At 38.5% G+C, this 27,700-nt stretch overlaps 2 protein-coding genes across 2 annotated transcripts in view; one reads left to right on the top strand and one right to left on the bottom strand.

Annotated features, from left to right (window-relative positions):
- LOC137005952 (gastrula zinc finger protein XlCGF57.1-like) overlaps nucleotides 1–27,700 on the top strand; it is a 779,808-nt gene that overhangs the window by 421,374 nt on the left and 330,734 nt on the right. The window contains exon 6 of the mRNA XM_067366484.1: nucleotides 20,100–20,107. Coding sequence (XP_067222585.1) covers nucleotides 20,100–20,107 — 8 coding nt within the window. The remainder of the gene's footprint in view (nucleotides 1–20,099; nucleotides 20,108–27,700) is intronic.
- Nucleotides 15,869–27,073, bottom strand: LOC137007358 (gastrula zinc finger protein XlCGF7.1-like). The gene is made up of 3 exons (XM_067368739.1): nucleotides 27,037–27,073; nucleotides 24,951–25,071; nucleotides 15,869–16,770 (listed from the first exon to the last, which is right to left on the bottom strand). Exons 2-3 carry the CDS (start codon nucleotides 25,069–25,071, stop codon nucleotides 16,124–16,126), a joined length of 768 nt encoding a protein of 255 aa, XP_067224840.1. The 5' UTR covers nucleotides 27,037–27,073; the 3' UTR covers nucleotides 15,869–16,123.

The raw sequence follows: 27,700 nt of genomic DNA, 5'->3' as shown, positions 1-27,700 counted from the left end.
CAAACACTAACTGACACTCTGAAGTCCATTTAAAAGCTTTAGTCTGACTCAATAAGTTGGTAAGTGGTGATGCAACTTCAGCAAAGTTCTTGCAGAATGCACGGTAATATCCTGTCATTCCCAGAAAACGACTCCCGTTTTGTTTTTGGAGCTGGGAAATCAACAATGCACTCAATTTTGCATCGACAGGACGCACTTGTCCTTGCCCCACACATTTCCCAAGATAGGTCATGACAGCCTTACCGAACTCACACTTAGCGAGATTTAGAGTAAGCGATGCATCACTTAAACGTTCAAACACAGAACACAGACTTGTTAGATGTTGTTCCCAGTCAAATGAATAAATGACAATGTCATCCAGGTATGCCTCACAGTTTTCTAACCCAGCCAACACTATTCTCATTAGACGTTGGAACGTGGCGGGTGCATTCCGCATCCCGAAAGCCATCCGCTTGTATTGCAGGAAATGGTCAGGCGTAACAAAGGCAGAGATTTCTGAGGCCCTAACTGTCAACGGTACCTGCCAATAACCTTTTAACAGGTCGAGCTTAGTCACAAACTTTGCAGCACCAACCCTGTCAATACAATCATCCATCCTCGGTAAAGGATAGGAATCGGGTTTCGTTACGGAATTTACCTTACGATAATCTGTGCAGAATCGAAATTTCCCGTCTGATTTAGGCACGAGTAGACAGGGTGAGCTCCACGAACTGGAACTTGGCACAGCAAAACCATGTTCTAACAGGTATGTAGACTCCTCTTGCATTATCTTTCTCTTGATGGGGTTCACTCGATAAGAATTTTGCTTGATAGGAGAGCAGTCACCAACATCAATATCATGCTCCAACACCATAGTTTGACTAGGCACATCAGAAAAGAGAGAAGGGAATTTTTCAATTAGAGCAATAATATCACTCTGGCACATTTCACTCAAATAACACAAATGAGACTTTAAATCCTCTAAAAGCTTTGAATTGTCCAATCGAGCACATGACACATCTCGCATACTAAGCCCATCCTCCTCAGGACAGTACACAACTGTAGCGGCAGTGATGGGGGCGGGATTTTTGGACACATTCTGAACTACATCCCTCTTTACGTAGGCTTTCAGCATATTAATGTGACACACTCTGGTCTTTCGTTTCCTGTCAGGAGTGCTGATGACATAATCGGTCTCACTTACTTTTTGTTTGACAGTGTAGGGGCCAGAAAACTTTGCCTGTAACGGCGACCCAGGAAGAGGAAGAAAAACAAGCACTAAATCACCTTCCTGAAAGCTTCGATACACACTCTTTTTATCAAAGTGAGTCTTCATTTTAGTTTGAGTGCGGCCCAACTCCGCAAGCGCCACTTCACGAGCCTGATGTAGACGTTCTCGAAATGAACTCACGTACTCAATTACACTAGTTTGTGGTTTTGTCTCAGACAACAACTGCTCACGAAATAATTTTAACGGGCCCCGCACCGTGTGCCCGAACACCAATTCGGCAGGACTGAATCCTAGGGATTCCTGAGTGGTCTCTCGCACTGCAAACATAAGCAAGGGAATGCCCTCATCCCAATCTTTCCCCGTTTCGACACAATAAGAACGCAACATACTTTTCAGAGTCTGGTGAAAACGTTCTAGTGCTCCCTGTGACTCTGGATGGTAGGCACTAGAAAGTTTATGCTTCACAGACAGACTGTCCAGAACCTGAGAAAACAGCTTAGAGGTAAAATTGGTACCTTGATCTGACTGTATAACTCGAGGAATGCCAAATGTAGAGAAAAATTTGATCAGCTCTTTAATCACATTCTTAGTCCTTATTGTACGCATAGGAATCGCCTCGGGGTACCGAGTAGCAGCACACATTAAAGTCAACAAATACTGATGACCAGACTTTGTCTTGGGTAACGGCCCGACACAATCAATGATAATTCTCTCAAATGGCTCTGACAGAACTGGGATGGGATGAAGAGGAGCATTAGGGATTCCCTGATTAGGTTTACCAGCTAGCTGGCAGACATGACACGAACGACAGTACTCTGAAACTGCTGATTTCAAACCAGGCCAAAAAAAATAGCGAATAATGCGAAAAGTTTTGTTTATCCCCAGATGGCCAGAGAGAGCATTATCATGAGCTAAACACAAAATCTGTTCACGATAATTATGGGGAAGCACTACCTGAAACACAGTCTTCCAGCTCAGATCCTTCTCTGATGGAGACCACTTACGCATAAGCACTCCATCCTCCCAAACGTAAGCCACATCCTTATCTGCTACTTCATCCTTCTGTACAGCCACCGCAAGGCACCTGACTAGAGACGGATCAGCTTTCTGCGCAGCTACCAGCTGTTCCCTCCCTGTTCCAAGCATAGACTCACTTTGGACGGCAACATCCTGGTCAAAAACACAAACATTAGGAGAAACATCCTGCCTACATCCACTTCTGTCACCTTTATCTGTCATAAATGTATTAGACACATCTAAAACATCATCAAACTTTCTAGACTGAGCACGGGTTACCGCACAAGCAGGGAAGACAGAAGGAAATTGTTGGCCTACATCAACCTGTTCACACAACCCAGACACATCTGGTTTGTCTACAACGATAGGCTGAGGGAACACTTTACCACCAGCGACATCATTGCCTAAGATCAGATCTACTCCTTCTATGGGAAGCTGAGAACGTACTCCCAACTTCACAACTCCTGTGAACAAATCAGATTGAAGGTAAACTGAATGCAAGGGCACTTTGACACAGCCAAGCTCAATGCCACGGATTAACACACTCGATCCGCAGTAGGACTGTTCTGAAAACGCTATGGCACTTTCCAAAATAAAGGACTGAACCGAACCAGTATCTCGCAAGATGGTAATCGGCTTTAAATCTTTCTGCCCACCTGACAGAGATACAGAACCACTCATAATGAAGGGGCAGTATAAGTTGGTATGCGAATTGGACGCCAAAGGAGCAGCATGAACTAAAGCAACTCCCTTTGGCTTATCAGGGGGCTTACCCTGATTCCAGCGCTTACAATCTGCAATCAAATGGCCCGGCTCACGACAGAAAAAACACACGCGTCTTTCTCCCTCACGAAACACATTCGCATTACGAAACACATTCGAAGCAGCTTCTCTACTCTCCTGTTTTCCCTTACTCTTATTAAAAACTCTCGAGCTATTCTTCACAGAAAGTTCAACAGATGAACCGGATTTCTCTCTACACACAGATGGAGTAAAAACAGTTTTGTGCGTGAGCACAAATTCATCTGCCAAAACAGCAGCATTAGACACGGACAATACCTTCTGCTCGTTTAAATACACAACAATGTCGTCTGAAACACAACTTTTACCAGTACACCATTTGTCAAACAACACCGTTTTTTCACGAGCAAACTCACCAAATGTTTGACCGGTAATTTTCTGATGATTTCTGAATTTCTGGCGATAAGCTTCAGGTACCAATTCGTACGCTCTCAACACAGCAGCTTTAACCGTATCATAGTTCAGACTTTGCTCAATAGACAAGGCTGTACACGCTTCCTGGGCTTTACCCACTAATTTGCATTGCAATAGCAACGGCCACAACTCTTTTTGCCAGCGTAATGCCGCCGCAATACGAAATAGGAGTCTACCTCCGTCTCTCTAAAAGGAGGAACAAGTGTAACGTATTTACCCACATCGAAGCTGGTCACAGACTCACCAACAGATGGAGAGGTAGTGGATGGCACGGGCACAGTCACTGGTGAACGAGGAGATGGAGGTCTAGATCTAGGCATAGGCACAGGCACATTAGATGGCGATTTGGCTTGTAGCTCCAAACTACGTAACTTAAGCTTATGATCAGTCTCTAACTCCAGAGTCCGGTAATGAAGAAGCTGCGCATCGTAATCCTGCTTCTTTAACTGCAGATCCAACTCCTTCAATTTAATAGCTAGCATAGGATCAAAACGGGGATGACTAGGATCTATACTAGGAAAAGAAAAGGTATCCTCACCTACCGCAGTTCCAACACTCTTCCCTGCTAACCCTTCCGCAGACTCATCCGGCAAAATTCCAGTCTCCACCAACTTGCTGTATAACTTTTCTTTAACAACCTGTTTTGGCCCCTCCCTAGGAACAGAGATATTAAAGAAATCTGCAATTTGCAATAAATCAGCTTTACGACACCTATTAAATTCCTCCGTCGTAGGAGATAACGTAAATGATGTCAAATCAAACTCCATATCGGTCCATAAACTCGTCCCACACCAAAAGAAAATTACCAGACAAGCAAACGCGTGTTTAACTATACCAATTACCTTCATTGGTACGCAATGGACGAGCCCCCAATTTATGTTACGATCCCTGGTCTAGGTCAAGGTCGCAACATAAATGACACAACAATGATGTCCTTGTGATTACTCATCTTTATTTAAGTGTTCTCTTCTCTCTTTGTTCTTTTTTTTTCAATGCGGAATTGTTACAAGTAGATAAAAAAAAAACCCATTTTATAACAAAGAAAGAAACACAAAGATGCTGAAGCAAACAAACAGGGGTGAGCTAATGCCAAAACAACAAACAAACAGAAAACTAACTTTCCCAAAAAGAAACTAACTTCCCTGTAACGCAAAATAAAGAAACAAAACATACAACAACCTAACCTAACTCCTTAACTGCCCAAAAACAGGAGAAAAGCTGGTGGCCTGTTGGCCAACAAAAGAAACAAGGCACTCACCCCCTACGGCTTCGTAAGTTGATTAAGATGTTACAAGCATGGTCAATAGATCATTGAGGATATGGACGTAAAGGCTCTCACAGTTAAAGAATGCTAACAGCACTTGGTTGGAGCATACATCACAATATGTACCAACATTTTCACCAGCATTACACACAGAATCAAACAAACACAAGCAATCAAGACAAAGAGGCAGAGAGCGCCCTTCAGAGGAATCCCGGGGGAATTTATAGTCCGAATCTCCCTTCCGGTCCAACCACCAGCAGCCTCTTGTTACGTCCAGGACCAATCCTGAAAGAGAAAAGGGTAACAGGGATAGCAAAACAAAGTATACACTGCTTGATAGCCGTAACAATATTAATGATCCCGACTGTTACGTAACAGTCGGTGTTATGTTGAGATTTGCCTGTTCTTCGGAGGTCTTTTAAACAAATGAGATTTATATAAGAAGGAGGAAACAATGGAGTTTGAGACTCACTGTATGTCATTTCCATGTACTGAACTCTTGTTATTCAACTATGCCAAGGTAAATTCAATTTTCATTCTATGGCACCTTTAATGTAATGAAGAGACTCTATAACATCTCACTGTCACTGATTCATCATGAGCTCTAAGCATTATGGGTAGAATCAGTCTGTTCTGATTAATCAACACAGTTTCACTGATGATCCAGACCAAACCAAAAACCCAGGATAGAGCGGTTGAGTGAATGTGGTCTGGACTGTGTGGATGTGTCTCATTGTGTCTCCAGAGACGCTGTAGAAGGACAGGATTCCTGCACTGTGATCCACATACACTCCTACTCTACTGCTGATGGGCTTTACAGGGAGAGAAGTCTGTATGTGTTTGTGTAGGAATGCGTAACTGGAGGGAGGGCACATCAAACTCCAGGACTGATCATTAGATCCAAACACACACTTATTATCCTCTCCCTTCCTGCAGATGCATCATCATTATCATGATCAACTCTAAAACTCCTCTGTCATGTTTTCCCGCTCAGTGAGTTTCTCTGCTTGTTTTCTCAGTGACTTACATTGTAGGAAGCCGTTCCTGGTCTTGGGAACAAAGTCTTTGTCTGTGGAAATCAAGAGACATGAAGAGTGTGATTATCATGTCAGGAGAAAATGATCCCAGCATCCATCGCTCACACATGCAGAAATCTTCCAACAGAAGATATTTAGAGAAATGCCTCTGCTGTTTCCTGACACAGACACCACTGAGGGTTTGATATTATTGACACGTCACCATATTTGATTTGTCTTCTGTAGACATGAACTGATCAGAGGGAACAGGATCAAATTTCACTTTGCTCCCCATACAGAGAAATCATATCGCTTCATAAGACTTGGATTAAACTTCAACCTCCTTAGTAATGTTCTTCAAAGAGACTCTGATCAATCAATATGTCTCCTGCTCAATATGTACACACACACACACACACACACACACACACACACACATTTATATTATATAAAGATTAATGCAACAAATTTGCATATGGCACTTACCTAAAGGCAGTATGGCGCTGATAGTGTCACTGGCTTCACTCACTCCCACTTTACCCACAATCCTTTAGCGGATCAAGTACTGCTATCCGACCTCCAACTTAGTCAGAGTAAAGTTTTCATCAGGTGTGTTTATGACATGCCACTGTTCCTCTTTCACCTGCTGGTACTCCACTCTGTACTGCACAGTTTCTCCAGTTGGGGACTTCTGCAGTTTTAGGGACACACTGTGCTCCTTCACATTCTTCACTTCTGGTGGGGGAGGCTTCGACACGGGCTGGAACTGTGTGTCTGTCAGCTTCCCTTTTTCATACAGATAGATGGAGGAGCCTGGACTAGATGCATTGGAGATGGCAGAAAAAAGGAATCTCTTTTCATCTTTATTAGCCTCTGAAAAACTTTTGAAAAGAGATAAGTTCTCTCTCATCTTTGAGATGACATCAGGATCGTTGAACCACTTTCTGAAAAATGCCACAGAGACCATGTTTTTTTGCCCATTTAGCTCATTAAACTTGTCAGATTTCAGAAACTCCTTCAGGGTTGAAAGATATGGGTCTTCATACTCCAGAGATGTGAAGGTCAAGCACACCAAAGCATCAATATCAGGATTAAGGAGGATGATGTTGAGATGGTTTGAGTCTTCAGTTTTGATTCCCTCCAGCATCTTGGTTTGAGTACTCAAAAGGTCAAGTTCAAACTTGGCATCATCTAACCACTGGTTAAGCTTGTCAGCTTTGAAAGGGGAGCTGTAGTGGATCTTCAGGATGTCTTCCAGTGACTTCTCCTCCATCCCTCCTCTTCGTATAGCAGGCAAGACTCTGGCCACTGCTCTCAGGAACACCATTCTGTACATATTAAAAGAGCCCTGAAATAAACTGAGCCTCTCTTTGATGTCTCTGAAAACATTTACCAGTGGTTTTCTGGAGAGGTCATTGCATGTCCTCTCTGCCTCTCCCAGCCCCTCTATTATATCTACAGTGTTGGAAATCAGAGGTGTGGTAATTTCTCTCTCCAACGCTGCAGCTTTTGAATCCAGTAGAGAGAGAGAATAGAGCCAGACTTTTATTGGAACTGCATTCTGTGGATTCTCCTTCAGTATAGTGGGGAGCTTCTTGTACACGTCTAGGGCCTCCATGTAAGTGGTGGGGTTATGATCAAGGTGGAAGTCACCATGAAATGTGCAGGTGATGCTCTCAGCCATTTTCTTATCACCATCTGTCATATTTAAAGCTCCTTTTTCCCTCAATAGAAAATTTAGGAATATTGTTGACCATGGTATTCAGCTCTCCCTCAATCTCCTGCTTGTTTTCCTCTTCTGAAAATGTCCGATCAAACACCATGAAGGCCTGAGCTCCATACAGTACACCTGTGACCACATGAGTTGCAGTTTTCTGCTCAAACACCTGAGGGTAGGTGATCTGACCCAGCTGAGTCATAGTGAGCTGTTCGAATCTGGTAGTTTCTTTGTAATGCATTGTTACACTGGACTGTTGGTTTGAGGATTTGGTGTCATGCAGGAACTTGGCAGATCCTCCCACCTCCACCAGCCCTCCCCATAAGCTGGCCTTCAGAGAAGCACTTACATCCAGGAGACTGGACTTACTAGAGAGAGAGTCTGAGCTACTGAACTTCAGATCTGTCATGGGCTTTGAACGACTGTCCAGATCTTCACTCAGTGACTTCTTATCCCACAGAGTAACACCTGAAATGAGAAATGGCTTTAAGGGTTACATATGAGGAAGTGATGTACTGTTGAAGAAACATGCAGGTTTTATAATGTTGTTACACAAGGACTGGTAATTACTGATGCAGCATTTAGTGAAGTGAGGACAACAAACATGTATGTATGTATTTATTTATTAATGTTCATAAAGCACCTGGAATGAAGGTATCCTTGCGACAGTCATACAGCATACCAGGAAACAGAGGTCTTCCTAGAGCTGCCACTTCAATGGACTGTGATGCCAGGGCTGCAGTAAATGACAAATACAAGGTCATATTTATAATATATCTATAAACAAAATTACATCTGATTATAATACTGTTTAATTCTTTCACTGCCAGTGTTTCTGAAAAGTTGACAGCCACCACCAGCATATTTGATCATTTTCCCAAAAGATTCATATGTAAATAAAAGAAAAAAGTAATTGTTCTGTATATTGTTTTTTATTCACTTATTTTTACATGAAACATTCTTTTATACAATCATTTTTTTCATCATGTAAATTAAATGTTTTTACATAAAAATAAATCTTTCTATACATTACTTAAAGTATTTTTTACAACTACACTGAACAATATTATAAACGCAACACTTTTGTTTTTGCCCCCATTTTTCATGAGTTGAACTCAAAGATCTCAGACTTTTTCTATGTACACAAAAGGCCTATTTATGTCAAATATTGTTCACAAATCTGTCTAAATCTGTGTTAGTGAGCACTTCTACTTTACAGAGATAATCCATCCACCTCACAGGTGACAGCATGATTATTGCACAGGTGTGCCTCAGGCTGGCCACAATAAAAGGCCACTCTAAAATGTGCAGTTTTATCACACAGCACAATACCACAGATGTCGCAAGTTTTGAGGGAGTGTGCAATTGGCATGCTTACTGCAGGAATGTCCACCAGAGCTGTTGCCCGTGAATTGAATGTTCATTTCTCTACCATAAGGCATTTCCAAAGGCATATCAGAGAATCTGGCAGTACATCCAACCAGCCTCACAACCGCAGACCACGTGTAACCACGCCAGCCCAGGACCTCCACATCCAGCATCTTCACCTCCAAGATCGTCTGAGACCAGCCACCGGGACAGCTGCTGCAACAATCACTTTGCATAACCAAAGAATTTCTGCACAAACTGACAGAAACCTTCTCAGGGAAGCTCATCTGCATGCTCGTCGTCCTCATCGGGGTCTCGACCTGACTGCAGTTCGTCTTCGTAACTGACTTGAGTGGGCAAATGCTCACATTCGATGGCATCTGGCACTTTGGAGAAGTGCTCTCTTCACGGATGAATCCCGGATTTCACTGCACAGGGCAGATGGCAGACAGCATATATGGCGTCGTGTGGGTGAGCGGTTTGCTTATGTCATTGTTATGGATTGAGTAGCCCATGGTGGCGGTGGTGTTATGGTATGGACAGGCATATGTTATGGACAATGAACACAGGTGCATTTTACACCTGTGCAATAATCATGCTGTCTAATTAGCATCTTGATATGCCACACCTGTGAGGTGGATGGATTATCTCGGCAAAGGAGAAGTGCTCTAGTTAAGCTTAATAGCTGCCCTGTCTGGTACTCGGTTCTATTTTGCTCCTAGAACTTTAGTGGCCACCAGCTGACACCATGTGCGAAGGGTAGGCTTTAGGGGCCTCGTCTGGGTGCATGCTGGCTTTTTCTCTTTAAGTTTTATTTTACTGTAGCAGTGAAAGGATCCTGTGTCGCTGGTTGGGCTGGCTAATGACCTCCCTTTGTGGTCGGTCTGTCTGGCCTGGACCTCGATAACACTGCAACGAGCTGATGCCACATGTCTGCGGAGGTTATAGGCCCATGGGGCCTTCTTTAGCGCGTTTGTTGTACTCCTCTTGTTTAAAGAGTAGAAAGGTGCTTTTACCGAGTACACTGCTCGTCGGATTGTGTTGGGCAGGCTGTTTTGTGGGCACTCACAGCTACCTAATTATTTGGTTGGTCATGCGCTCAGCATGCTTTGTTTTCGGTTGAATAGCCTTATGGGCCATCCTGAATACATTGAAAGAACTCTTAGTTATGTTGTAGGCCCTTCTGGTCGGCCTCCATGACTATGTGCCTACAGTATGGTCCGTCCGTTAGGTAGAGCTTCGTACTTCCCTTTGGGTTGACTGTGTAATTGTGCTTACCTCCCTAAGCTGGTCATTGGTTGTAGACTTCTGTGAAGTCTCCCATTCAGACTTGTCCCAGGCTGGTTTGTGCTTTGTCTAGCGCACAGCCTCCTCAGTGCTTTTATTGGAAGCTGAGTAGATCCTAGGATGAGTGGTTTTACTCCCCTCAGTATGAGGGTTTATAGCGCTCAGCTGAGTTCTGCTCTCCAGGATGCCCATCTCTGCGTGTGGGTTTGAGTTGCTTACTGTCTTTTCGCAGTCGCTCTTACCTGCTCTCCTCTTTTGGAGTTTGCGCCTTGGAGATTCTGTATATCAGACAAGGTTGGCTCAGACTGTGTTTGGCTTTCGCTAGATTAGTACGGCCTCCTTTGTGGCGTAGAGGGTGATTTGTCCCCTCTAGTGACTGGCCGGGATTCCTTTTTGGTCTCCTGGCCACATTCCCTTTAAGGGACCACTTGCTACGGGTTGTTGGTCACAGATGCCTTGAGCAGCCTCGGCAGGCCTTTCACGGAAGGCCTCTTTTAGGCTCAGGGAATGCTGTCACTGACAGCCTTGGAGATGTTGCTCCTGGTTCTTCCCTGGAATTGCCGGACGTTTGTCCAGACATTTTGGGAATTCACTCTCCTTTAGCATGGCGGTGTTGGTATATCGTTCCCCATAGCGCAGTCAGCGCAGAGTTGAAGTTCCCTTTCGAAAGGGAACGTCTCAGGTTACGCATGTAACCATGGTTCCCTGAGAACAGGGAACGAGACTCTGCGCTTCTCTGCCATGCTTTGGGATGCCTGCTGAACAGTCCCTCAAAGACTAGAAGGTGTTGACTGCTTCCTCAGGTGCTCCCTTTATACATCACGGTTCGCGCCGTTCGACGTAATAGGCTGTCGCCAGCCAATAGGATTGGAGTTGTGTGATTCTTGGCATTTCGAACACCTGTCACGAGTGACGGTTCCCCATAGCGCAGTCAGCGCAGAGTCTCGTTCCCTGTTCTCAGGGAACCATGGTTACATGCGTAACCTGAGACATTTTTTAGTATTATAACTGGATGGTTGCCCGAGTGTCATAAACCAAAATAACGCATGGTAGAGGAATTATTTTTATTTAGAAGATAAAGGGTTTAAAAAGGGAAAATGTTTTAATGATTTTAATTTTAATCCTGAATGCTTTATTTCTTTTAAAATGTTTTGGGTATGTGACTTTTCCTTTGTATTGCACATATTTATTTTCAGTAATGGATTGTGTTTTCCCTTACAGGGATGCACGATTACCGTTTATTTTAGGTTGAATTATTGTTGAGATTGTGTTTTTTTTTGTTTTGTTTTTTTTTGGGTTGGATGTTGGACCAGAGTTGGCCAAGGGAGAACTGAGGTCACACCAAAGACAAAAAAAGGGACTAAGTAGATCATAGTCATTTAACAGTGTTGACTTATTTGTTCTATTTGCATTACCCACTGTTATTATTATTGTTTTTTGTTGTTGTTGTTGTTGTTGTGGTAGTGGCTGCGGGGTTGTCTTCACTGGTAGATAGCAGTGATGTGGTGGTTTGGTCACTTTATTATTCTTTCCTTCTAGGTCTGTAGCGTGATTTGCAGTGGGAGCACGTTTGTCTGTATGCCACTTCTGTCTTCACAACCTAGGTAACCTGTGGCCATCTGTGGGTTTTGTTTATTTTTTTATTTATTTTTTCTTTGTGGATAATTGCATTGAAGGTCTGTTGCATCCTGTTAATGTTTTTTTTTTTCGTAATTATATTATTTTCTTTTGAATAAAAATGTTTGTTTATTGAAGCTTCACTACCACCTTCTGCCTGATCATTTTCCCCTTTTTGGGTCATGATGTCACACATGGAAATGACATACACTGAGTCTCAAACACATTGTTTCCTCCTTCTTATGTAAATCTCATTTGTTTAAAAGACCTCAGAAGAACAGGCGAATCTCAACATAACACCGACTGTTACGTAACAGTCAGGATCATTTATACGTACGCCACCAATATTTGCATATGCCAGCTCATGTTCAAGGCATTAGACAAGGGCAGCCAGTATTAACGTCTGGATCTGTGCACAGCTGAATCATCAGACTAGGTAAGCAAGCAAGAACAACAGCGAAAAATGGCAGATGGAGCAATAATAACAGACATGATCCATGATATTTTTAGTGATATTTGTAAATTGTCTTTCTAAATGTTTCGTTAGCATTTTACTAATGTACTGTTAAATGTGTTTAAAGTTACCATTGTTTCTTACTGTATTCACGGAGACAAGAGCCGTCGCTATTTTCATTTTTAAACACTTGCAGTCTGTATAATTCATAAACACAACTTCATTCTTCATAAATCTCTCCAACAGTGTGTAATGTTAGCTTTAGCCACAGAGCACTATCAAACTCATTCAGAATCAAATGTAAACATCCAAATAAATACTATACTCACATGATCTGATATGCTGCATGACGAACACTTTGTAAAGATCCATTTTGAGGGTTATATTAGCTGTGTGAACTTTGTTTATGCAATGTATTATAGAGTTGCGAGCTTGGGGGCGGGGGAGCACGAGCATTTAAAGGGGAAGCACACTAAATCGGCGCATACAATCGGCAGTTACAAAAATGAATACAAAAAAATCTATGGGGTATTTTGAGCTGAAACTTCACAGACACATTCAGGGGACACCTTTGATTTATAGTGTCGATGACAGCGACAGCGTGGACACCAGCAGCCCGCGTGACCGGGGTTCAATTCCAGCCCGTACTGGTTCCTGCATTCAATACATATACATCTGTTCCCATTGTCTCACTGATGTTCACTGGATCAGTAAGTTATTGGTATACTGGGGCTGTCTGTAAAAGGCATATTCTAAAGCTGTAACGTTATTTATAAAGATTACTTTATTGTAGCCTATTTGAAGCACACTATAATGATGCCATAAGCACACTTCAAGTTAATTTGGAATGCCATTGCAATGTGTTTTAAAATCACTACAAATTTATCAGTATAATATTAATGTATGTTCAACACTCTATGCAATTCTAATGTCACCAAAATACATATAAAGTTTATGCTGAGTGAATTCTGCATTTCAAAACTTAAATAAAAGAGCATATTTAAAGTGTACTTAAGTATACTTGGAATAGTTCCACTTTAGCACAAACAAGTATATTCAATACAACTTTAGTTGAACTTCAGCACTGCTTTTGGACAACTAAAATGCATTTAGTACAAAATTAGTTGTTCCAATTTAACAAACTTTAAGTATACCAATTTATAGCATGCCACAAATACATTTAGTCATACTAAAGTACATACGAATAAATTGTGCTTAAGTAGGCTACTTTTTCACTAGGGTAGACTCACCTTGTTTTTCCTTTTTGATTTCCTCAATCTGAGCTTCATGCTTAGGAAGTCTGATTTCCAGATCTTGTAGTTGCTTCAGTACATCTGTGCATTTCAAAGGACAAGTCAATTCTGAGGCGGCAGGTTCTGTCACAAATACAAGACATTTGTACAGAAGCAGAAGAACTGCTACTCTGAACTTCATTCTTAATGTTTTAGCTAAAGCGTGTTGGAGATGTGTGTGCTATATCTGTATGTTCAGAATGTTACAAATCGAATGCTTTTATTCCATAATCTTCAGTAATGCACACAATTTAGCCAATGACAGACAGAATAGCCAACAGCATATGACTGTTTCTCAAAAAATACCGTTGTGCTAGCTTAATGTTTTACAAATGTATGCAATGTTGACAGATGAAAGTTGTGTTTTCTTTTGCAGCTTTGATCTTCAAAACACTGAACTTTGAACTTTGGGCTTAATAACAGCACAAACTATCCAGTACTAGACATGCATTCCTCTATGTTTGCAACATGTTTTTTTTTCTGCATTCACTGTAGTTTGGATTGTGAGAGCCGCACAGTGATGAAACGCGGCTGTTTGAGATCCTGCAGTGCTTATTCCATTAATTCATGTATTATATCGTACAAGGTATAAATAAATTAAATATACATATCAAATACTAGAACATGTGTATGATTGTAGTATTTTAGTTGATTTACTCTTGCCAAGCTCTGATTTCTGAGACCCACACACAGAGGAAACAGCAACGCAGCTATTTAATTTGTGCTCAATACATTCAAAGAGTTTACGCTCATTCATTATTGCAGTGACCTACAGGTTTGTGTATAATACTGTGTTTTCCCCTGGCTCTCCTGAAATCCGGCAAACATGATGTAACGAATCACAGAATTTATTAATTAGCTCAAATTATGGATGAATATATATATATATATATATATATATATATATATATATATATATATATATATATATATATATATTGTGTACTGAATCAGGCACTCCTGTTCAGAAAGCTCACATCCAAGGATTGCGACCATATGTGACCTAATGAAACTGGAGGGCTACTCAGTGCACTACTGGTCTCACATCACACACAGTGTCATATGGCTTATAAGCTTCAATTCGAGTCTTCCCCAGAAATGGACTAAGTTGCCTATTCTTTCTTTCTTTCTTTCTTTATTTCTTTCTTTCTTTCTATGGGATTAATATCCTGCCATGATTCAAAACTGAAAATAAAGTTCTGAAAGGTTGAAACTAAGTGTTTGAAAACTCAAAATCTTACAAAAAAAAGTTTTGCAAGATCGAAAAATAAGATTTGCAAGCTTGCAAAATGTAAAAAAACTAAAAAATATCTCTGCAAACATTGTTGTTTTTGAGATTTCCTTCTTCAGAACTGCAACATTTTTTTTTACGATGTTGCACAAAGAATTTTTCAGAGTTTCAAATTTGTCAGTGTTCTCCCACTGTATAGTTTGTTTTCCAGATTTGAAACCTTGTAAATGGTGATCTGAAAACTGGTGTGCGAATGTGTGAAAAAAAGTTTTGAAACTCTGAAAACAGAGTTTTGCAGGCTTGCAATGTGGTAAAAAAAAAAAAAAAATCTCTGCAAACATAATTTTGTTTTTGAGTTTTCCTTCTTCAGAACACTCTTTTTTTACGGTGTTGTGCAATCATTTTTTCAGAGTTTCGAATTTGTCACTGTTCTCCCAGTGTATTAGTTTGTTTTATCAGTTGTTATCCATGGTTACTGAAGCCCTTCCCCAAGTTGGTCCTTTTAAAGATTATTTGTTAAATATGACAAATAATTGTGTCTGATTTATCTGTCGTTACAGTTGACATAATTTTTAGTTCTTAGTTCACCACACTAAAGTAACACCTCAATCAGCACTTAAAAATTAGTCTTAGACTTTACTGAAATTTGTTTTTATCTTCTTTATCTTTCTTTAGTCTCTTACTCTTAGAAAAGTCCTACTTTTTACTAAGAATTCTTTGACACTTAAGTCAAAGCTTAAGACTGTTCTTCAGAGGCACAGGTCTTTTTGATATGGGATGCTCTTCTCACACTGAAGACATGGGAACTCTCTGGTGTGATCTACATGATTCTCATAGTTTTCCTGTCTGTGAAAATCTTTCCAAGTAGTGTCAAGTATTTAAAGGTGCCCTTGATTCAAAAATTGAATTTATCTCGGCATAGTTAAATAACAAGAGTTCAGTACATAGAAATGACATACAGTGAGTCTCAAACTCCAATGTTTCCTCCTTCTTATATAAATCTCATTTGTTTAAAAGACCTCCGAAGAACAGGCGAATCTCAACATAACACCGACTGTTACGTAACTTGTGTTTTTACTTGTGTCAATGCATTTTGTATTTGCAGCAATGGCTTAATCAATAAACATTTTTTATTATACACTGTTGTCAGATTTCTACCTTGGTAGACATTTATTTCCTGTCTTCATTTTTATCAGTTACACACAACAATGCTTCTATCCCCCAGAACCCATGTTCATCAACACACATAATGCAACATTTGTCACCTTTACAGGATGTGGTATACATTTCACTCGAGCTCACAGCATGTGTTTTTGTCTCACTTATGAAAACTTCATAGACCCCAGAGATTCTTCAAGTTTAGCAATTTTCTGATTTTTATTATATCTTTTAAAATTTCTCTTGACAGTTTCCACAGTGACAACTTCTAAAAGACTTATTTCAAGTGGATTCTCAAGTGGGCCTTAAAGTTACCTTTTAATCTGAAACTCTTACCACACTTATCACAAATGAATGGCTTCTCTTCGGTATGAATATTCATGTGGTTATAAAGGGTAAATCTATGTGTGAAACTCTTTCCACACTGACCACATGTGTAGGGCTTCTCTCCAGTGTGAATATTCATGTGGACTTTAAGACTTCCTTTTTGACTGAAACTCTTTCCACATTGTTGGCAGGTGTAAGGCTTCTCTCCAGTGTGAACTCTCATGTGGACTTTAAGACTTCCTTTATGACTGAAACTCTTTCCACACTGTTGGCAGGTGAAAGGCTTTTCTCCAGTGTGAATTCTCATGTGGTCTGTAAGGTTTCCTTTTTGACTGAAACTCTGTCCACATTGTTTACAGTTGTAAGGCTTTTCTCCAGTATGAATCCTCATGTGGACTGTAAGGTAGTCTTCACGTGTGAAACTCTTTCCGCACTGTTGGCAGGTGAAATAACGTTTAGTTCCTGTCTTTCCTGAGGAAGACTTTTTAGCCTGTGTTTCTCTTTCCCCAGTCATGACATTATTATGTTTATCATAATGTTTTTTCTCTTCTTCCCTTTCATTAAGTTCATTACTCGCCTCTTTCAGTGTCATCAGGTCTAGGGCAAAAACAGACATAAAACAATTTAGACATTTAAAGCATCAAAACCAGCAACATGTATGATCTATACCAGGGGTGTCCAAACCTGCTTCTGGAGAGCTACAATCCTACAGATTTCAGCTCCAACCCCAATCAAGCACACCTGAACCAGATAATCAGGGTGTTCAGGGTTGCTTGATAATTACAGACAGGAGTGTTGGAGCAGGATTGAAACTGAGGTCTGCAGGACGGAAGCTCTCCAGGAGCAGGGTTGGACACCCCTGATCTATACCCTACCCTATGGATCAGAGATGGGCAGCTTTGGTCCTGGAGGACCACCATCTTACAGAGACTAGGGGTTAAATTTTGCATGTGTGTTTGATCAGGGATGGAGCTAAACTCTTCAGAATAGTGTCCCTCCAGGATCCGAGTTGGCCATCCCGTCTAAAGATCTTTTACTCAATACACCAGTGGTTTTCAAACCTGGTCCAAAGGGACACACTCTGTATTTTTCACATCTGGTTAAGATCATCAATGTCAACAAGCTACGTTTAACAAGCTGATGGAGGAATTTGCAGCTTTAATCGCAAACTACTATTCCTGTTGAGAACTGGACCCATTATAACCCTAAATATAGTTTAATTCATTGAACATTGTACTGTTCTATTAGTTATAGAAGATATTTGTTGTTGTAATGATGTCAGACAAGCACACACACATAAGTAGTAACCATTCTGTACTCTGGCAGGGTTAGCAATCTCACTACATCCGTACCGAGCCTAATCCTAATCCAACCGTGCCTCTTCAAGCGGTCCAGGGAACAGTACTGAGCAATCACGAGTCAAACGAATCAGACTCAGGGGGTCAAAAGTGCTTGGCCCATTTTCGATCACCTAGTGCAAGTACACCCTTAATTTCTTATAAATGACAGAAAATCTCAAAATGTGTCTTATAGTCTGTTTTCACTGGTATACGGTAGGGGTGCTCATCTAAAACAGTATAAAACCTGCAGATCAAAACACAGATGAAGTAGAAGAAACAAGCGATAAAAGCTTTAATCAATTACATGCAAACTAACACAATCATCAATCATTAATCAACACTAAAATCAAAGCTTTTTAATGTTACTGAATGAAATATTGAGCACATGAAGAGGTGTAAGATAATATGTAAGGTTTCAAAAGTAGAAAATGCAAGATTTGGGGGGGTTGATGGATGTGATTATGAATCTGATCCAGACAAGGTCTTTATTAAAAAAAAAAAAAAAATTAAAAAAGCTTGATTTTCTCAGTTTTTTGTTCAAAATGTTGCTTTTTAAAAATAATAATAATAATGATAATGACACATTACTGCATTAAAGTGTTATTAAAAAGACTGCATAAAGGTAGAATAAAATGTTTGTTTTGTTTTGATTCTTTTATCAAAAGCAGAGGCTGTAGTATTTTTCTTGACATATTTCATGTTTAGATATTCATACAAAATTGTCATTAAAGTTTTGTGAAAATCATAAAATGCTGGTGGTGGCTGGCAACTTTTTTTGAAAAAAAAAAAAAAAAATGCTTATGAGGTGTGCTTTCCTCAGCACACAATTTACACTTTTACCTGTAAAAGTTTGAAAATCCTGCAAGTGTGCATTTTCTGACAACAGGCTCCATTAAACTTCACAGACTTCAATGATATTGCCAAAAGTTTTGGGACACCTGCCTTTGTGTGCACATGAAATTTAATGTCATCCCATTCTTAACCCTCAGGAGTCTGAGGCTGATTTGGGGCCTGGAGAAGTTTTGACATGCCCTGACATTTGTGCTTTTTTCAGTTGTTCATAAACATATTAATGACACAAGTGTCATCACACTGTATTCAGCACAAACTAGGCTACAATAATATGTGAGGAACATGTATGTGCATGTTTGTGTTTTTGAAGGAATAACGTTTATGCGTGGTTATTGAAAAAGCAAAAAACTTAAGTCACTGAAATAAGGCCAAAAAAAGTATATTAAATCTGTGTTTACAATACTTTAGGGTATTGGAGGTTGTAGAGTAGAGTAGAGTTTTTGCTTCAAAATTATGTAAAAATTATGCTGACTACTCTTTCATTTATAACAATATATTGATTTAGTTTTTGTAAGACACTTTTTGCCAAGAAACACAGTATGCGTGGAGGCGTGAATCTGCATGAATAATGGGCCATTTACACCTGAGAAGACAAAAGAATTGCATAGTAATGAGCTGAAATGACTTGCATATTAATGAGGCATTTCAGTCAGGTAGGCTGTGAAAAAAAACTTCTGTGATGTCTCAAGCTCATCATGGTATATGAAACATACAGAAAAATATTATTACAATATAAAATAATGGTTTTATATTATACTTTAAAATATAATGTATTTCTGTGATGCAAAGAGTCTGAATATAGGCTTTTAGTTTAAAGGCATGCACATTTGGAGAAATATTGGATTCTCATATATTTATGTCAATTTTCTATACAGAGGAGTTATTTTTATTTAATATTCATTGTTATCTCTATGAGCGCTGGTGTTTGCAATTCATACTGCAGCCGGAGGGCGCTAAAGAAACAAAAACTCATCTAAAATTCATCAATAGAAGAAAAGAAAACAGGAACTAACTGCATGTCTTCCAGAGATCGCTAACCATGGCTTTTACATCCAGATAAACACTTTTCAAGACAATAAATACACGATTGAGACGATGAATGCATGTATTGCCTCTGAATTTGCGTCTGAATAGCGCTGACTCCGTGGGCGTGGCCGCATTAGCGGATAATGAGCTGAATCACGGACTTCTGACATGGCTCTCTTTTCATATGGATTACATAAACACAGAATGTTTGTTTTCGATTTGACTTACACAATTTAAAACCTGACATTTCAACATTTTGTTAGACATAAGTCTGAATTTTTTGTGATTAGTATTCACTAAGTTACAGTTCATTTTCTGAGAACTATCAGATTGGACTTCGTTCAGAGGGAGACGAGAGATCACGTATCATTTTAGTTTTCTTTATTTTACAAAAAGCACTTTTGTTTTTACTCTGAGTGTACACAAATAAAAGAAGATATTCCACAGATTAAAATGGTGTATAACTCTTAATTGTATGTGCAACATTGAATTTTGAGTCTCTTTCACACTGATAAGAAAAAAACCACGGTGGTATCGCTGACGATACCTCAGACCTCAGAGTGTTAATCCATAGGGTTTAATATGGAGTTGGCCCACCCTTTGCAGCTATAAAAGCTTCAGCACTTCTGGAAAGGCTTTCCACAAGGTTTTGGAGTGTGTTCATAGGAATCTTTGATCATTCTTCTAGAAGCACATTTGTGAGTTCAGGCAGTGATGTTAGCGAGAAGGTCTGGCACACAGTCTCCGCTCTAATTCATCCCAAAGGTGTTCTATCGGGTTGAGGTCAGGACTCTGTGCAGGCCAGTCAAGTTCCTCCACACCAAACTCACTCATCCATGTCTTTATGGACCTTGCTTTGTGCACTGGTGCGCAGTCATGTTGGAACAGGAACATCCCCAAACTGTTCCCACAAAGTTGGGAGCATGAAATTGTCCAAAATGTCTTGGTATGCTGAAGCATTAAGAGTTCCTTTCACTGGAACTAAGGGTTCAAGCCCAACCCCTGAAAAACAACCCTACACCATAATCCCCCTCCACCAATCTTTACACTCGGCACAATGCAGTCAGGCAAGACTCATACATCAGATCACCAGACAGAGAAGCGTGATTGGTCACTCCAGAGAACACGTCTCCTCTGCTCTAGAGTCCAGTGACGGTGAGCTTTACACCACTGCATCCCACGCTTTGCATTGCACTTGGTGATGTAAGGCTTGGATCAGCTGCTCAGCCATGGAAACCCATTCCATGACGCTCTCTACGCACTGTTCTTGAAGGACACATGAAGTTTGGAGGTCTGTATTGACTCTACAGAAAGTTGGCGACTTCTGCTCACTGTGTGCCTCAGCATGCACTGACCCGCTCTGTGATTTTACTGGGCCTACCACTTCATGGCTAAGTTGCTGTTGTTCTCAATTGCTTCCACTTTGTTATGATACCACTAACAGTTGACCGTGGAATATTTATTTGTGAGGAAATTACACAAATGGACTTACTGCACAGATGGCAACACTGAGCTCCTGAGAGCGACCCATTCTTTCACAAATGTTTGTAGAAGCAGTCTGCATGCCTAGTGCTTTATTTTATTCACCTGTGGCCATGGAAGTGATTGGAACACCTGAATTCAATGATTTGGAGGGGTGTCCCAATACTTTTGGCAATATAGTGTATACACCACATGACATCAGCGCATCCTTTAAGGCTATGCAGAGTTGTGGAAACAGTCACGCAGCTCCTTTTACAGTTCTTCCTGAACCAAAACAATGAGCTAACCGTAAATGCAAGCTGGCAACCGGTGACTTTCTACATGGAGCCGTTTAAATTTATGGGTTTCTCTGGCAACACTACCAAAGCCCAGCAGTCAAGTACAAGTAAAAGCTCTGTAAGTTGTTTACATTAATTATTATTGTAACGTTATGTGCTTTGAGACATGAGGTAATTTAATGCCGGCTCTTGTGACGCTTTGCAGAATCTGCTCTGTTTTGAAGGAGCTGTGGCTTTGGAGACTCACTGAAGGGAGGGTGATATCGAATGATTTCAAAGCTAGCTTGCTATTGCTAGCCTCTCCGAAATTGCTTACCCTAACTTTAACAGCAGGTGTTCATCACTAATGATTAAATGACTTATTAAGTTATGATTAATCTAATTATCTCCAATAGGGCTGCAACAACGAATCGATAAAATCGATAAAATTTGATTGTTAAAAGAGTTGGCAACGAATTTCATTATCGATTCGTTGTGTCACGCGACTATTACGCCTCTCAATGAGACGCGGAGATGTTTGAGTATAAAAACGCACGGTTGAGCGCGAAGCAGAGCGGTGCATAAATAAATAAATAAATAAATAGCAGAGCGGAGGTAGAGGAAAGACCATCGGAGAGACCCGTAACATTGTTCTGAACAGGCGCGCCGTTGTCAGGACCCCCGCAGTTTTGAAAAGACAGAAATCGACCCCCGCACTTTTGATACGGGCTGCTTCAATCAGTCACACTATATCATCTTTTAGCTTTGGATATTTTCTTTCAAATGAGACCATTTTCACGTTTTTTTTCACGCTTTCGTTCATAAATAATCAACTGTTTTGTCGCGGATGTGAACAGGAAATGCGCTCTCGCACGAAGAAACATGCGATCTCCAAACAATCGATCAAAGCGTGCTAACGTTTTAGGACAGGTCGATGGTATATAAATCATGCCCGAATGTCAATCAAGCCAAACCGTCCATTCAGAAACCGAGAATTTGACAGGAGGCTGATCTCTCAGGTTGAGGCGCGAGCTGGCTTGACTGAAGTTTTCGTTAGGATTTAAGGTTTATGGACTGTTTTGATTTTGGTAATTACATCTAGAAAGATAAAAGCATTGATGGCATCTATAAAATAGATATCTGAAAGCAAAACAAAAGTGATATTGCCTCGTCCAGTGGGGAGGACGCACGAGAGGAGAACTGCGCGTTTAATTGGTGTATACTGTAATACTGCATTTACAATGCTTATCAGTGGCATACACTTTGATCGCGAACGTGAAAATCCAAAAGACTATGACTAAAACTAAATCAAAATTTGCTGTCAAAATTAACACTGATCTGTTGTCATGTATTTATTCTGTGTTTTGTCTTATATCGGTTATTGTTTACAAATATATTTGTGTTTGTTGTACTTTTTAAATTTCATTTTCAAGTTTTTTATAGCACTTGGTCATCTTAAGCTAAACAAAAATTCTTTTTGTGCACTTTATTTAAAAAAAAAAAAAACCTATATATGTTTGGCAGATGTAAAGCATACATGTGTATGTTTTAGTTATGTGTTAGTCCATTTGTTTTTTGTTTTTTATTACTTTAACAGCTCAGGGATGTTAAAAGAGCAACCTGTTTTTGCACATTCTGAGGATTTTTTTGCACTGTGAATTTGCACTGTCATTTCTGTTTTTGAATAAAAGGTTGGAAATGAATGTTTTTGTCCCTCCTATTCATCGATTAATCATAAAAATAATCGACAGATTAATCGATTATTGAAATAATCGTTAGTTGCAGCCCTAATCTCCAACACCATTTCAGTAAAAATTTTTTTTTTTTTAAAAAAAAGACCCATATTAACCCCATGTTTTCAGAATTCCAGTCCAGACATGATGCAGCCATGCATCACTATATTTTAGATCAAAATCATACATGCATTTACCACATTTAACTTGAGTATGACATTAATATATAAAAAAACAGAGCAAACCAAGTATTCACCCCTATTAGAACTTGTCGCGTCCTGTTACTGATCAAAGGGTGGGTCTGTACGCACATGTATGCACTGTATACACTAGTTTGTTTCTAAATATATTCAAAAATATTATTTCACATCAAAGCAAGACACAATATGGGACAATATATTTTGTTACAGTTTAAACTGTATATACAAACATTACTACAGTATGCTAAAGTAATTTTTGTAGAATTTCAACCATTTTTGTTGATCTGTTCTTATTTATATGTAAAATGCAAGGTTTAAATCATAATATTTTTTATCTAATGTATAAATCATCAAATACATTATATATTTTAATCCTTATATTCCATTAAGGAGGGGTTGTGGCTCATTGTGTAATTAATTCTTTCGCCAGAAGATATGCAGGTTCAAACAGGAATGCATTTTTGGTTTTGCTCTAGTTTAAACCTGCTCATGTATGCTCAAGTTAAAATGGGTACATACCTTTCTGCCTTTGGATCTTAAAAAAATAATAATAAAATTTTATGTGCTTTGTAACATTATAAAAATAATTGTATTGAATTATACAAATAATGATGCAATATGATGTAAACGATTACATTGCTATGGTTTAATTTTAATATTACATTTTAAATATTACAAAATTTACTTTAGAGCTAAAACCTTTAACTAAAAACTAAGAAGTTAGGATTTTAGAATTAGGTCAGTGCTGCTATGAAAAACCTGTCATATCAGCTTTATCTGGTTTTTGGGACATGGTAGCTGGTCTGTTTCTGGTCCAAGGTGGTCTGCCAGCCCTGATTAACGTCTCCACCTGATCTGCTGGTAATCATGCATGCGCTGCCCCTGCTCTGTGATTTTACGTGGTCTACCACTTTGTGGTCTACCAAATCACTGCATCAAAGTGAATCTCAATCAATGAAAAGCACAGATTTATGCCAAGCGATTGCTAATGAACTCCAGTTGATGAATTATTACAATGTCTACTTTATGGCCTTTATATAAAATGTTTTACACGGTTGTAAGAATCTGAAGGATCAGCCTGCAATAGTACAGACATTTCAAAATAAGAGTCCGGGTGTATTTCGGGCTTGTTTATAATTAAAAGTCACACGCTAAGTTTTTTCTTTTTTTTTTTTAGGGCATTATTGGTATTTTGGTTACACAACAAATTGTATTTAATTTGATTTCCATTTAATTCATAGTAAAATATTGTTGTTTCCCCCACAGGAAGAAAAGACTAAGAACGTTATTTGACACGTCACATACATTATTCATTATATAAATTTTACTAGTAAAATCTGTGGCATTCACTGAAAGAGACACTATTTGACATAGCAAGGAGAACATAGGAAAATGATAAACATTTAAATGCTGTAATTTTGCATAATTTACAATGCATAATATTAGTATTTAATTAAATGTGGGTAATAGGAGGATTTTTCACCCGGCTACCACCACAAGTATATTTCAAACCTGTGGGAAGCACTGAAGCAACTCATGTAAACACCTTAATCCTAATATTGTCTTATTCAGAATAAGGTCAATAATTGTATTCGTCTGAAAGAAGAATGTCATATACACCAAAAGAGGCTTGAGGGTGAGTTAATCATGGGATAATTTTCATTTTTGGGTGAACTTTAATGTTCAATTACTTCTATGTTCAGGTATGTTAAAATGTAAGTACAACACTTTTGAGCATGAACAGAAAAACTTCTCTACTTTTCCATTGTTCTCTATTCAGAAGAAGATATTGAGTTTAATGTTGCACAAAATATTCTCTATTTCTGTAGAGCTGGACATTTTAATAATGATCAAATGACTGAGTTCAGCTGTGAGAATAAAACCAACCTGTTTGTTCATCAGTATCTTCATGTTTCACTCTGAATGTTTCTTCAATCTTTATTTCTTCAAACTCCTCTTTAATAAACTCAATCTTTATGTCTTCAGTTTCCTCTTTAATAAACACCATCTTTAAGAAGAGAATAATTAATGTTAAGTAACGTTATTAAGCAATTAAGTTAATGGTTTAGACAAAAAGCACTAAAAACTACCACTATAAATAAACACTTCATATTTAGACATTTATTATTTACAATATAAATATGTAAAATTATAAAAAGAAATATTCTACATTTGGTATTTAATGAATTATAGATTATATTTAAATGATTACTCTTTGATGAAAACATGATTAGTTAGTTTGTTAGTGTTTGTTGTTGTCGTTCATGTTCATTGTTTGAGCAGCACGTGTCGTGATTCACTGAATCATTTCTCAAAGTGTTTGATTCAATTGACTCGGAGTTGAAAAGTTCAGTTTCTCCATCATTACTCCCAGAGACTGAACTCGTGTTCATGATAAACTGATTTATGATTTATAGAGGCGGTTTCCCGGACAGGGTTTAAATTAAGCCAGGATAAGCCTTAATCTAGAATAGTTAATTGTGGCTTAAAAAAAAATGGCTTTCTGAAACACAGATTAAGTACAGATTACTAAAACCTGGACTATGGAGTCCTGAATTAAAATAAACCAGATTAATTTAAAACCAACTGTGTTAATCTGAATTAGCATGAGAGAGGTTGCCTGTATAACATGGAATGAACCAAGAAAAGCTTAAAATAGCATGGAACTGAGAAGCAAATCCAAGGAAAACAATGGCAGCAGAAAAAGAAAAAAATATAACCTTTACTAAACAAGAGACAGTTCTTTTAAATCAAACAAAATACATCAGCTGTGAAAAAAAGTAATGCCTGGAAATCTGTTTGTAATGAATTATGTTTAAATAGATGAATTCTCTCTCTCTCATTCATGTTCACATATTATATATATATATATATATATATATATATATATATATATATATATATATATATATATATATATATATATATATATATGAATGTCATATCATTTTGAAATAACATGTTTCAGTCAAGTAACCCAATCAAACAGGTTTTTGTTTTGTTTTTGTTTGTTTTTTTGCTGCAAAAATCACATGTGATAATCAGTGTTGGCAGACTAGAAATGAAACTGGTTTGATACATAGTTGTTGCTTCATTATATATAAAAAAAGACAATTGTTGTTAGCAGGTCCTCAACCCAAACACAAGCTCAACACTTCACCAACAGTAGGCTAATCTCCAAAAAACACTAACATAACAAAAACCTTTACTTAATAGAACATTAAACAGTAAGAAGTCTCTCCATATTCTCATCTTTCTAAAAAATGCATAAAATAACACTTTTTCAACATTTACTTTCCCAATTCAGCTGGTGCAAAGCACGATGGGAAGTGATAGTCCTGTTTGATTGGGTTACTTGACGGAAACATGTTATTTCAAAATGAAAACATCAAGTGAGTTCTAGTAACCATTTGAACCAGAAACAATGCTGTTAAATCAAAATATAAAAATACAGCATAAAAATCTATTTTAAATATATATATATATATATATATATATATATATATATATATATATATATATATATATATATATAATACACACATATACAGTGTATTTCAATATTGATATACATCTCAAGTAATACACGTGTCTTCTTTGAAACACAATAATAATCTGAAGTTAAACCTCTTCCTGGTAGGTATAATTTAAGCCTCAATTTAGTCACTTGGGTAAATTTAAACCATGACAAAGAAGCAGATTTGTGTTAATCTGGTTTAAAGGACCATTTTATTCTAGGACTAGGCTTAATCTCTGTACGAGAAACCACCCCATAGAGAGAGAAATGAGACGCAGGTTTACTGTTTCTCATCAGTGGATGAGCTTTACTCACAGAAATATCCTTCATTACACTTAGATAAATACATTAAATAGTAAATTAACTAATTTTACATCGTAAAAAAAAAACCCAACAAATATATAATTTATTGAATTGTTTCTATCGATTAAAACAGCTTAAATTCTTAAAACAAACCTTTCTTCAGCAGATGCAGGAGCGCGGCGCAGTCTTATGACGTCATGTCGTCACTCCAAAATAAAAGTCCTGTTCGCACACAGCATTGTCTAAAATCACATAAGTGCATAGAAACTGTTTTACCAGATAATCTTTGTATTAATATAAAAAGAAACATGTTAAAAAGGTTGTACATGAGTTAATTCTTGTGTCCATCTAAATTGAAACACAATTTTCTTTTTGTACATTAAGCATACATATATAAAAAAAATGCTATAAAATAGGGGACATACAGACATCACAAAAGATTATAATAATTAAATCAACACAGTATTACATTTCGTCAATGTAAATTATACATTTAAAGGTTCTTTACAACAGATTCAAGGATGTTAAACATTTCCGACACCTTTGATTTGAAATGTTTTGACATTTTCTTAAATTAAGTAAAAACTAAAATTGGGTTTACAGTGGATAATTCTGGCTTTGTGAAGATGAAATTTACCCAGAAGACAAAGCAGTAAAACAGTGCAATCAAGTATAACATCCTTAGAATGAAAATCAGACAAGGAAATGACAGATTCAGTCATTTGTACCAGTTTGTTACAGCAGAAGAAAACTTACATGGTAACTTCTGACCAAAAGGACTTAGAGAATGGACACTGATAATACAAATGTAGAGTTG

Source organism: Chanodichthys erythropterus, chromosome 3 (assembly GCF_024489055.1).
Source record: "Chanodichthys erythropterus isolate Z2021 chromosome 3, ASM2448905v1, whole genome shotgun sequence".
NCBI lineage: Eukaryota > Metazoa > Chordata > Actinopteri > Cypriniformes > Xenocyprididae > Chanodichthys > Chanodichthys erythropterus.
This window is presented reverse-complemented; position numbering and strand designations above follow the sequence as displayed.

Coding starts and splice junctions, on each gene's coding strand:
- LOC137007358 (XM_067368739.1), bottom strand. CDS start 25,071: ATGGTGTTTATTAAAGAGGAAACTGAAGACATAAAGATTGAGTTTATT. Junction 16,771..24,950: donor AGATACTGATGAACAAACAG/GTTGGTTTTATT, acceptor TTTTTGCCCTAG/ACCTGATGACACTGAAAGAG.